Source organism: Liolophura sinensis, chromosome 8 (genome assembly GCF_032854445.1).
Source record: "Liolophura sinensis isolate JHLJ2023 chromosome 8, CUHK_Ljap_v2, whole genome shotgun sequence".
Taxonomy (NCBI): Eukaryota; Metazoa; Mollusca; class Polyplacophora; order Chitonida; family Chitonidae; genus Liolophura; species Liolophura sinensis.
Window position 1 is genome coordinate 15801422 of NC_088302.1, and position 13462 is coordinate 15814883.

Sequence of the window (13462 nt, forward strand, 5' to 3'; positions counted from 1 at the left end):
TGACACCAAATATGATGATGTTGGGATACCATAACTTTCCAGAGACAGATATAGTGCATGAACTACATCTGAATAAATAGGTCAGCACAAACATCCTTATAAGAAATATTCTATGAATTTTATAAGTTTTCCAAGCATGAAAAGTGCAGGTTGCATTGTTTTTTTTTCTTTAGACTGGAAGCTGTGAAACAAATATAGAGAAATTGTTTTTAAACATACTGAATTTTTATGAAGCTTAGTATAATGTTTTTTTATTTCTGCAGAAACATGTTGTCAGAGTTGCAGCTAAACAAAGAGAGGCTAATTTGAGGAAAACTCTGCACATGAAGTCTTTCCAAGAGCCTCACAAATTACTGCACAGCAAATCAAGTAAACATCAAGTGAAAACTGCATCAAGTGAAAAGTGAAATCACTGAAAATTACATCTGAAAACTATTTTCACTGATGTTTACCATTTCCTTTCATATTTTTAACTGAATTAAATTCAGTTTAAGTCTTGAATTCTAAGATTGGATGTCTGGAGTATATTAACAATAAAAGGAGCCAGTGAAGTAAGAACCTTACTTTTTTTACCTTTAATATGTTCTGATGCACATAAACCAGCTACTCAAACAGATACTGTACATGTATTTTAATAGTTCAGTAATATTTAAACACATACTTTGCTCTTTTTTCACACTCTCAGCCAAGTAAGTGAAGTCAGTCAAGCAGTAAAGATGGGGTTAATGTGAAAATATCACAAATTGATAAAACCAAAACATATGCATAAAGAAAGTTTTATTTTCAACAAAAACAACAATAACCATTAAAGATACATGTATGTAGTAATGTACACTTACATAAAATGGCAAAATCTTGACAGATTGAACCATGTTATACCACACAGAAAATTTAAATACTGTTTTCAACAATATCTTCACAAAACAACAAACATTGCAGTTCATAATAAAAAAGTAGACAAAAACAATTAAGTTAACGACCCACTTAATCTTTAACTAATTCTTTTGAAAAGATTTAAGTCTTACATAAAATCTGTTCTTTACAAAGATTTTTGTAACTGGCCTAATTGACGTAAGTAAAAAGTCCTTAACACAAGGACAACAACAACAAAAAAACAAATCATTTTTGGAACATCTTCAATTGCAAATTGCTGGTTAATTATAATTTACATTTCACAATTGTTAACCAGGTTTCCCACCGGCTTAACGCAGCTGGTATAGGAGGCATGAATAACTATCAATGTACAGTACAAAAAAGATAAACTCAGGCTGGCAGTGTCACTAGGTTTATTTACTTATTTGCAGCCAGCATTATGGTGGAGGAAACCAATCAGAACCTGGGTGAAAACCACAACCATCTGCACGTTTCTGGAAGACCTTCCCACATATGGCCGCTGAAGAGGGCAGCATGAGCTGGACTTGAATTCACGATTCCACTAGTGAGAGGATTCTGGGTCATTGCGCCACACTGGTATCCTAACCACCTGGGCCACAAAGGCCCCCCAGTAGGTTTATAACTGATCTCAGAAAGACAAGCTGTGGTAACTTTAGGCTAGGTGCAAGGTAACCATGAGGTGCTTCATTACCATGATCACATATGTAACAGAGCATGCATAATAATCACACAAACACACAAAATTACAATATGGGAGTGAATTTTTAGCAAAAATTCATTAAAAGTGAAAACACCATTATTTCACAAATATGTGCTCAAAAAATATGTGACAGCACTTTTGAAAGAAAAGAAATCTAGAAACTTAAGTCTAGCAAAGCATTGTCTAACTCTGCTGAAAGCTGTGAGAATTATTGAATCGCCCCTGTGGATCGTATTATTGATGATAGGCACAAAAGACACCACATAAACATGCTTATATCACATCAAATTTATAGCATGTTTGAACCAAATCCATGCAAACTGGACTTTCTCTTCACATGCACATACAAGTTTCTCTTACATCCAAGAACTCAATAAACGTCACTGAAAGAGCTATGATGTCCATCCGTGTGTCCAGGGTGTAAGACAAAAAGTTCCCAGACAAAAACTCATCCTGTTACTGAAGGGGTGGGCAAAAAGTCCTCTTCATAACTAAAGCTTGTTTTCCTCATACATTTCAATAAAATGATGTTTGCAAAAGATGAAAAAGATGTTACGGTTGTTCCTGATATAAACTGAAGCATATTTTTTAAAAGCTATAGCACAAAAATGCGGCACAACTTTCTAGCAACATTTATGCAAAGAAATCCACTTGACAACACTGGCAGTATGATCCATAAAGCAGCCCTTGGAATTTATTAAACAGTTCACAGCATTTAATCTTGTGATAACAAATGTAAAGAATATGGGACCAAAGTTCACATGCTTTGAAGATTTTAAGTTTCTAGGGTTTTTTAAGGCTTTTCCTGGCCCAGAATTCACATTTTCCAGGCTACATGGTATAAATGTTCCACAAGAATGTAAAATGTTCCCAATTAAATGACTTTTTAGTCTTTCACATATATGTATTTGCTGTGAACATGTGAAAGATTGAAAGTTCATTTAACTGCGAACATTTTACATTCATGTTGAACATTCATACCAAGTAGCCTGGAAAATGTGCACTTAAATAATTTCAACGACACTGAATATCAGATTCCTTCATGAGAATGTCAACATACTATCATGAATATATACAGAAGTTCAGGCGGTTGTTTCTCAAAAGGGACTAGGGAGGGTCTGAAGTCACAAAATTTATGACGTCAGTGTTCCTCAAAACAAATTTATACCCTTGACAGGTCGCAAATTTTGCACCCAAGATGAGGTGTCATAGATTGGTCATAACGATTAAAAGCCTGTGAATATGTCAGCAGATGTGATCCACAGACGCCAAATTAACCACCTGTCAAAATGTTATGAAGGTTTCAGTAACCTGTTACATAAAATGGACCAGAGAAGTGTTCACGCACGTAACCGCCTTTCATCAAAGCCTGTGTTGTTGTTTTTTCTACGTCAGTGCAAGTACATTTTTCACCTGTTTTCACTGAAGAGTTCCAGTTCCTGTCCAAAACTAGGCCACTCATAGGTCGCATAAGTTAAGCTCGCCAGTGATATTTAAAAAATGCTTTGAGAAACGCATACACATAGTAAAAAACGTTAGTCCGCTGTAAACACCCTATGTCAACATAAAGTTAAGACACTTTTCAGAAACAGCTCCTTGGTTGGTTTTGATGTCTCCATTACAAGGCTTTTCCAGTCCCATATAAAAAGAAATCCCTAATTTTCAAGTCTTTTCAAAGGCCTTGAAAATTTTTCTTCTAGTGAGGCTTTTTTTTTTGGAGTTGCATGTTCTTTTATGACAATAGGTTTCTCTTTACACACATACACTGAACTAAAATACTGCTGCACATGCACATTAACCATATTACAAACAGCTTTCAAAACACATTTCCGTCAAATAAGCAGAAACTCTCCTTCACAGGGTACGGACATTCCCTCCCAGACATATTCCCACGAACAAAATTGTCTTTGTTTTTCTCTAGATTCATACTTATTAACTGAAATGGCACTGCACAGATTGGAATTCCTCCTAAAACCACTATTTTACTTGATAATTCTCACATAAGTTTCAGTTTTGTATGAAAATAGACAGCAGTGCTTTGGATATCGCCATATTGGCAGCCATTTTAGATTTTTCAGTGAAAAAATCCTGAAATTCTAACAGCTGCAGTTTTTATAATATTTACAAAGTATGCCGTATAATTAATGATTTACTTACAAAAATACTGCCTGACAGAAAATGTTCACAACGATAACAGAGGGCATTGCAATTCAACAATCTTTCCGTACCAAAAATGTAAGTGGTCCTATCCAAAACAACCTTTACCTTACCAACAATGTGTATGTGATCCTATCCAAAATAATCTTTCCTCTACCAACAATGTATATGATTCTATCCAAAACAATCACATTAAACATACACCTTCTGCCAAGGCTGATCGTAACTCTGGATGAATAAATATTAACTGATTGCTTGTCTTTCAGATAAAACAAAAAGCTCAATCCTGATAAGGTGACAACAATTTATATCAATGATACCTGGGGTAAACTTGGTATGTTCATGGGAGAAACCTGCTCTTCATCAGTTCAGGCTCATTTACACACTAAAATAGTAATAAATCTTGTCTTAAAACAACTTTTGCTTCACTGCTTCAGCACAGATATGGAAAATCTGATGTCCACTATTTAATAAAAATAATAATGATAAAAGCAATTATAATTTATTTCACAATAACTACTACCTGTTATATATATATATATATATATACCCGGATAATTCAGTTTGTATAGTAATTTGTAGTAACATTTCTGACACAAGCAATGTAAATAGGTGACTGACCAATCTTGTGAAATAAATACAGTGCATACATATATGTTGTAATCTGACACGTTCTTCTCCAGTCCTTTCAATACTATATAAACATGACCTCAAATTGTTCCAGAACACACAGATAAATTCCACCCTGAAATCTTGGCCTAAGCTTGCATCACTGTATTCAACTTAAACCAAACTTTTAAATTTCAAACTCTGCAATTGATTTTATTTTTATTTCTTTGTGCTTGCGCATATGTTGTCACCATCTGAGTCACCAGGGAATGAAAATAAATATTCAAATCAAACTGGGTTTAAGTTTAATCCAGCTTTGATAACACTGGTATTTTCACTGAAATGTGAAGATTTTAGTCCAGCAATACGTACATTGAACACGTTTGCCACAAACATAATTTTCCCAGATGTCAAAGAAAGTTTTATGCAAAAAATCATTGCAATATTCAAGAAAAAAATCATTTTTACAAACTCTGGAGCATTTAAGAAAGAAGAATTTAAAGGGTCTTAATGTTTTTGCTTTCTTTGGAATTGTTCAGTCATGAATCTTCCACTTTCAGAACAGAAAGGATGAGCCAGCCTGCATTAGCGCTGTTCCTACTGTTGCCTGTGATGTGAGGGTTGGTAGGCACCAGGGCTAGTGTTAGGGTAGGAACCCGGCATAGATTTGGTTTGATGCTGCTGCTGGTGCTGTTGTTGTAGTTGTTCTCTGTGAGGCAGCTGACTCTGGCTGGCATTAGAACCTCTCTGTAGTATCGTCAGCGGGGCATTACCACGGGTGCCTGATGAGGATTGTGAGATTACAGGTGTGACAAACCTGGGGCTAGCACCTGATGGCTCCACCCCAGCATGACGTCTCCCCTCAGGGCTAGTAAACACCTGGGAGCCGTGGATGGGGACAGAGGCTGGGGACTGAGGGTACTCACCAGGTTGGGAGCTGCGCTTGTGATCTCCAGACTGTCCTGTCACGTGCCCAGGGGACTGAGGCTTCATACCTGAGAATGGATCCTGTTTAGTTGTACCTGGGATGCCTCTATGTCCCTGGTTAGGGCCATCTCCTGCCCCCAGATGTCTCCCTGGAGACTGGGAACTTTTAGCTGGCTGAGGTGTCGTATCCCACAATCTTATGAGGGTCTCACCAACATTAGGCTCCAATTCCTGCACAGATACAACCACATATGAATGAATATATTGCCATGAATAATCAATATGCTGCTTAATATTTCATGTTGCTGGAATATTTTATTCAGCTTTTCTATTTTATTTATTTGACTTGTGTTTTACTGAGTACTCCAAATTATTGTCATTTATTTGACTTGTGTTTTACCGAGTACTCCAAATTATTGTTATTTATTTGACTTGTGTTTTACTGAGTACTCCAAATTATTGTTATTTATTTGACTTGTGTTTACTGAGTACTCCAAATTATTGTTAAATGACTTGTGTTTCACAAAGTGCTCAAAATTCTTGTTACTTATTTGACTAGTGTTTTACCGAGTACTCGAAATTATTGTTATTTATTTGACTTGTGTTTTACTGAGTACTCAAAATTAGTGTTATTTATTTGATTTGTGTTCTACTGAGTACTCAAAATTATTGTGTTATTTATTTGACTGGTTTACTGAGTACTCAAAATCATTGTGTTATTTATTTGACTGGTTTACTGAGTGCTCAAACTTATTTCACTCATATGATGGCAGTCAGGTTTGTTTTAATAGAAAGGAGACGGGAGCGTTTCAAGTAAAACTACCTTTCATCTGACATTAAGCCAGTTAGAGCTATAATCCAACCTGCAGGCTAATCATCTAAAACCCATCAACATTGACAAGAGCAACCTTTAAGCCCAAAGAACCATTCAAGGTTCTATCTATAGTGTAAAGTAACTATTTTGTCAAAACCAGAAAAGGGGACCTCTGAGGCTCTGCTCGCTTTCCTCCACCATAATGCTGGTTGCCATCGAATAAGTGAAATACTTTTGAATATGGTGTAAAACACAAAAGGGTAATATGGAAATTTGAATTTCTGATTATTTAAAAACTTCTACAGTCTTTACACTTTTGAAAACTGATCTATAAATTTTATTGTGAGAACTAGTAAATATTTACTGCTTACAGTATTTACTGTGTACAGTATTTACTGCATACAGTATTTACTATGTACAGTATTTACTGTGTACAGATTTTGAGCTTGGTTGGGACAGAGAACATGTTTCACAAATATTGTTTTCTGCAGAAAGCTGATCAGTTCAGGCCACAACTTCAGGCAAAGCATGTCTGAATTAGACTAAAGCATGGAATATATCTGAATTTGATCCCAGGAAGTAAATGGCCTTTGTGGACCGAGGTATACTTTCTACCAATATTATTTCTACAAAATATAATAGCCAATAAAAACATCTTAATTAGTGAAATCAGCACTTTCCATTTCAGTTCTAACTCTAACTGTACTGAACTCACCTGACCATCCTTGCTGTCTCTGACACTCCTGTTCTTATCCCAAGAGTTCACAAAGTGGCCTGTTGCTTGATACGAGACATTGCCCCTAGAAATACATATTAAATCCATCTAAATACCATAAAATGAAAATCTGCAAACTTGCTTTACAGACATTCCCAAAGGTATCACCACAGAGCTGTCATAATCTTACTCCAATTTGACTTGGTTGTCACCCAGTGAAGTGCTAGGCAAGTGACAGTACCACAAAACAACTGGAGACAACCTGAGTTTTAAGGTTCTGGGATTCACTGATTAACTTATTGGTCAACAGTAACAGAAGTTTGATTCATGGCATGCATGGGCGGAGGACAGTCGAGCGCCCCTACTAACAACCAGCCGTGGACAAGCAACTGTCAAACTCAAAACTTTCCTGCCCAAGATCAGGGCTTCACCACCACCTAGTGTGTCTGAGCTACTTTATGTTACAAGGTCATGAAGTGTGCCTATAAATAATTGTGGCTGGACCAAATAACTCATCAGGCAAGACACATGGATACCAGTGCCAATGTTTTCAGCTTTGCTTACAAAAAAAGTTTAACCGAACAATTTCATGTTAGTTCCACAAATAAGCTAGTCATATTCACACTATCATGATCATGTTTAGTGAAATACCTGCAGTTTTCAACTTAAAGGAGAAGAAAACACAGAAATGATGCATTTGCATTTGCAAATATCGTTCTTCAATATTTTATTTCAGGAGAAAAGGGTATTTGAAAATATTTTTGTATGGTGGGTATTAGGGACCACCTTTTGGTATTTATCGTTGTTGCATAATAATGTTCTATACAAGAATGTGATGCAAGTCTACTCAATTTATTTGAATGTAAATTTGCTGTTTACATCCAAACATATGCATTTAATCTGAACTGTTACAATATTTATGAACATATTAAAAACATAAATTATGATCAAAATCCAGGTTGAAAACATTTGTTACATGTAGCTATAAAAACCAAACTCTAGAGCAAATATAATTATTAAACCTGTGTTTCATCCTCATTTATAACATCATTACACATAGACAATATATACCAAAAGGTAGTCCCAAATACCAATCATACACAAATTATTTCTTTCTTGTCTTTTTCTCTTTAAAGTGAAAGACAGCACCTGACTAATGTTTACGTTCACTGAAAGACTACCTTTCAAAGTATCTTAAACGGGCATTGAATATTTTTTTAGATTTTTCCCCACCCAGTAAAAGTTTAGTGAAACTTAGTCTTGACACAGCTTCAGTACATCATCTTTATCGAGGGCAAGGTGACATAACGTTTACTCTAGCTCTCTAACGTCAAAGGTATTTTTCGTATAACAGTCTAAGCAGTAACCACCTATGACAGGTTAAAGTTGTGGACTTCGGCGATGAAGGCCTAAGTGATCAATATAGTTTTCCCGGAAATTGGACATACTGGAAGAATATTTCTCCCACTGCTTGAACCGTTGATACAGCAGGCCTACTATACCATTTACAAGGAACTCCAGCAACCCTGTTTCAATAGCCTAGCTGCAGATGCACAGCCAGGGTATTCCAGGTTCAGGATGTAGCCGGAGTTGTGCTGGTGATTTTGGCTCCAATTTAATGTTTACAAAATTACAATAGGATTGTTGTACAACTACATTCGTGTTCAGTTTTGAAATAAATGAAAATAAATCCAAGTACCAAGTAGGCTGACCTAGGCATTTGACTGTCACTGGATGTTATGCGTTAATTTTGTAGTGGTGGCTTCTAAGACGAGAGGAGTGCTGACCTAGTTATCGCAGACGTCAGAGAAAGTGCCTCGGCTTGAACACGGTGTTTCACTATTTATACTGTATTTTATAAAAGAAAACAGAAAAAAAAAACATTCTTTGTATGCGAGAAAGATGAAGGAGAAAAAATTTTAATTCTTCAGCTTTAATAAATTCAGACGAAAAAAATTATACTGCTGTCATAGGGGATTTTTTTTTTAATTAATTTGAAGTGTTGTCCTCTGAGATGCCGTCTTCTCATTCCCATAAACCTTCGGCATCCCTCATGAATTTTGCACTGAGTGATATTTGTTATTTAGAAACTGCTGACTAAATACTAAAATGAATGACCATATTACGACTAATTGTTCACACTTTTTCATCACAACATAAGGTAAGTTTTATGTCTGGCAAGAAATTTTCATGAAAAAAGCATTCAACGGGCTTTGAGCCAGTGAGTGGAGGCTGAGAATTTTCCCTTTACATACATCTCACAAACTGACAGAGCTCTTTACAAACCCACCTTTTCACCCATTCAAGTCCAAACCTTCCACTGTATGTTGCTGGATTGTTCTTCTCCTTAAGGCTTATGAGATGACTTATTTTGGCATAGCCCTGGAAGTGGTTACTACCCTGGATAGAGAAGATCAGGTATATCGTCTTCCCACCCTGAAACACAACAATGCAAGAAAATTCTCCCTCTATATGAACATATTCACTATGAATTGAACTGGTATTTAAAAATAAGCAACTTTCACATTTTTTTGCCCAAAATTTCTTGTGTAAGATGCCATTTGTAAGATGCCATTTGTAAGATACATGAGGAGATTATTTTTCTACGAAAACTTAGAAGAATTCTGAGCAGCCTGAATGCTATCAACAGAAACCACCATTACATACATATTACAAACATAGAGAGAGCCCTATTCAAATAGCCCATGGTCCCCTATTAAACCAGCCCTGCACAAATAACTGTACAGGAAGGAAAATCTTTAGGTATGTCTACGCTTCAACTTTCTCCATCCAATTATCTTTATACAAGTCAGGTAACCCAAGGACCAGTTTCAAGTTTTCGAAAAACTGCCTATTGCTGGTGTAAATTAGGCAAAGATAAAGGTACATGTCACATTTGTCTTTTATACGGCTATTTTCCACTGCTGTGGAATGAAAACCATACGAGGTACACACATGGCATTTACACCGTGTGGCAGACAAATTATTTTCAACGCGTGCTGTGCAAGTAATGCAAAGACGCAGTGGTTGTCGATTTTTTTTTTTTTTTTGATTGGTGTTTTACGCTGTACTCAAGAATATTTCACTTATACGACGACGGCCAGCATTATGGTGGGCGGAAACCGGGCAGAGCCCGGGGGAAACCCACGACCATCCGCAGGTTGCTGATAGGCCTTCCCACATACAGCCGGAGAGGAAGCCAGCATGAGCTAGACTTGAACTCACAGCGACCGCATTGGTGAGAGACTCCTGGGTCATTACGCTGCGCTAGTGCGCTAACCAACTGAGCCACGGAGGCCCCCAGTGGTTTTTGAGATGACATAACAAGGTATTCAGAGAATGCTGTTAGCTTAACTGATTGAGCAGTTTGTAAAACTGTTCAAGTCATGTAATACCTTTAAATATTGACCTCTGAATCAAAATGAAGTAGAATGATTGACACTGTCATACACAGATATTATTCTCTAATTAGATAGTGCCAAGATCTTACCATTAAATGAACAGGAAAGGCCAAAATTATCATACTGTCACAACTATGACTGTTTATCGTATGCTAAGGATTGCAGAGCAGTGACTTCATATGTTATGGAGCTGTAAATCATTGTGGTGATAAAAGACACAAAAGATAAGTTTGTGCACAAATTTACCATACAGGTCTTTGATATGCAAATCACGAGCTGCATTTGGCAATCCATGTACTAATGGTGGAAACTGCAAACCCTGTGAATGGCTGAGGAAATGTTGAGCTATGAGGTAAAAAATTCCTTGGTCTTTGATATGCAAATCTCACTATCTGTGTATTATGGGTGGCCACTGCAACCCTATGCTTGGCCAAAAACTTTAACCAAACTGAAAACCGACACCACCACTGGCACCGAAAGTAACCAATCCCTCCTCTCACAATACCTCTCCTTACTTCATACACGGGAGCTAAAAAGCTGTCACTATCTTGCTCAACTATCTTGTGGAAGATCTCAATATTAATAACAATGTCAACTCACCTCAAAGGCTTTGGCCACTTTCTTTTCAATGTAAGCTGACGATGACCAAGTGCCTTTACTGATGGCCATATCTAGTCTCTTCTGATTCTGACACTTCATGACAAAGAAGCGACAGGGATGGGGCGACATGGCCCCCGGGTCCTTGTCCCAGGCCTGTAATGGAGAGGATGGCCTCGGGCTGGGGCATGGGGTACTAGAGGCACTTCCTCTCTGACTGGTCGAAGCACTATTGTTACCCAGAGCCTGGAGAATTTCCCCCGCACTTACTTCCCCCTGCTGATTTGAAGCCTGCTGTATCATCAGTCGGCCCTCGGTTGAAATACTCTGTGATAATCAGAAAATATCATACACTGCACTACAATAATAGTAACAATTAAATAGGTCATATGTATTATCAACAAAGAACATGTACTGTTCATTTAATCTCCTTTTCCTTCCTTCTAATTTGAAACATTCTAGAACACTGCAATAAATCACAATAAAACTGACAGGAGAATTTAGATGCTAAATATTCTGGTCAGTTTCTGGTCAGATATGGCTGCTTTTCGAAATTGATCTGAATTTTCACAAAATCAACATACACACACAAATTTACCTAAATGGGACAGTAAGTTTATGCAGTTATTACCCAGAAACCAACAACCCAAGAGACATAATTCCTTAAAAATGTAAATGTTACGCATGGTTCAAACTGGTGCTGATAATGAGCACAAAGTGCGAAATCTGAAAGAAAAACAGACTGACCCAAAGTAATACCCTCGTTTTTTGTTGAAGAGTGAGATAAATTTGTCATTTATTTATTTATTTGATTGGTGTTTTACACCACACTCAAGAATATTTCACTTATACGACAGCGGCCAACATTATGGTCGGAAGAAACCAGACAGAGCCTAGGGGGAATCCACGACCATCCAGAGGTTGCTGAAAGACCTTCCCCACTTACAGTCGGAGAGGGAGCCAGCATGACCTGGACTTGAACTCACAGCAGAGATAATAAATAATTTACTCAACAAAAGTAGCACAGTGACACTCACTTGGGGACCTCCTGGGGGTTGTTGCCGGACTTTTCCTCATACGGTTATTTCCCCTGTTCTCATAGTAATCCTCATAATCAAACCTCCCTCCACCAGAGTTGAATGGCTCAGAAGCTAAAAAAACAGCAGGCACTGTAATTGACTTGACTACATATTCTACATCATTGACCATAGGGTGTTTGTGAATTATTTCCTATCTAGTTTACATTTATTACCTCCACCAAAAATGTTTTTACTGCAATTGTCTGTTAGCCTGATTTAGTGACAATCACATATAGACCGAACATTTTTTTGAACAATTGTTCACCACTGTGACCTATATTATACACTTGCAGAGTCTCGTCCCTTTGCTTGAAGTGAGAGATTTGTACATTTAGCTGTGGTGATGGTTTGCACTTTACAAGTGCCTTCTCATTTCATCAGTATTTTACACTTCAAATCAGAATTATAATTTCTCATATACATGATGGTGGAAGAAACTATGTAGAACTCAAGAGAAACGTCTACAGAGAAGAATGCATCAGAATCTATCATGGCTGCTTTGCAGTGTAATGGAGGCAAAAGGGGCGCCCCTTCAACTACTCTGGCAGACGAGGCCATCTTACTCAAGACTTACCCATAGGTCTCGGGTCTCTGGCCAATGCCGACCGGTTGCTGTAAACCCATGGCTTGTTCTTCTGTTGTCAGCACACTTATAACAGCACGCAGCACAGCCTGTTAACACGAACACACTAATTACTATACCCTATTTCTTCAAAAATTTGGGACACCTGGCCTGCTCATTTATACGATATATATGCCAATATATATGTAAATTCTAGCAGGAATATCGAGTTTCTTTTTTCTCACATTGTTAGACCATCTAATGAACAACATACTCATATCTTTACTTTTCCAAAAGGCTGGTAAAGAAATGTAATATTCTACTTTCAACACTGCTAATATCTGTCCCAAGGTTTAAAAGAATTATGGTTATGTACGTGTATGGAGAAGAGCATAGCAGCTGGCTGACTTCAAGCCAATGACACTGTAAAACACTTCATTGAGGTTTTCCTTTTTTGGTTTTATTTTTTGTTCTTGCTGTGTTTAAAAAATTGAGACATCTGAATATGGGCTAATCCACTCAACATAAATTTATATAATAATGAGCATGTGATAAATTCCATAACTCTGGGCCAATCATAGTTAGTTGCAGAAAAAAATCCCACAACTAAGATTGCATGTGAAAATCTTGCTGGGAAAAGTCATGTTTCTATTAAACTAAATTGAATACAATCTCAAGGCAATTTCTAAAACACTGTAACTGACAAACTACATCTAACTGGTCTAAAAAGGCTACAGTATTTTGAATCCTTCTCTGCCAGATAGGACCCTACACCACTCCTAACTCTACAGCTGATTTATACATGTGTAATAAATATTAATGTGCTTGTTTGTTAGCTCACCTCATCAATCTGGGACCAGGGTTTAGATGGCGTTCTCATCCGTCTGAAGAACAAAGCATGCCACTTCTGTCGTAGGTTAAGAACAAGGTTCAGAGCCTGACAGTGAGAAAACAAATCAGTGCTGAATCAACACACATATGTAAGACTGAGACATTGACAAACTCTG

General features: G+C 37.2%; 1 protein-coding gene across 1 annotated transcript in view; it reads right to left on the reverse strand.

Annotated features, from left to right (window-relative positions):
• Window positions 1-4289: 4289 nt before the first annotated feature.
• Window positions 4290-13462, reverse strand: part of LOC135473237 (3'-5' RNA helicase YTHDC2-like) — a 31348-nt gene continuing 22175 nt past the window's right edge. Inside the window, exons 28-36 of the mRNA XM_064753082.1 lie at window positions 13297-13392; window positions 12468-12565; window positions 12067-12104; window positions 11852-11965; window positions 11497-11540; window positions 10818-11141; window positions 9107-9252; window positions 6817-6901; window positions 4290-5518 (exon numbers count right to left, since the gene is read on the reverse strand). Of these exons, the coding sequence (XP_064609152.1) occupies window positions 4958-5518; window positions 6817-6901; window positions 9107-9252; window positions 10818-11141; window positions 11497-11540; window positions 11852-11965; window positions 12067-12104; window positions 12468-12565; window positions 13297-13392 (1506 nt within the window). The 3' untranslated portion in view covers window positions 4290-4957. The remainder of the gene's footprint in view (window positions 5519-6816; window positions 6902-9106; window positions 9253-10817; window positions 11142-11496; window positions 11541-11851; window positions 11966-12066; window positions 12105-12467; window positions 12566-13296; window positions 13393-13462) is intronic.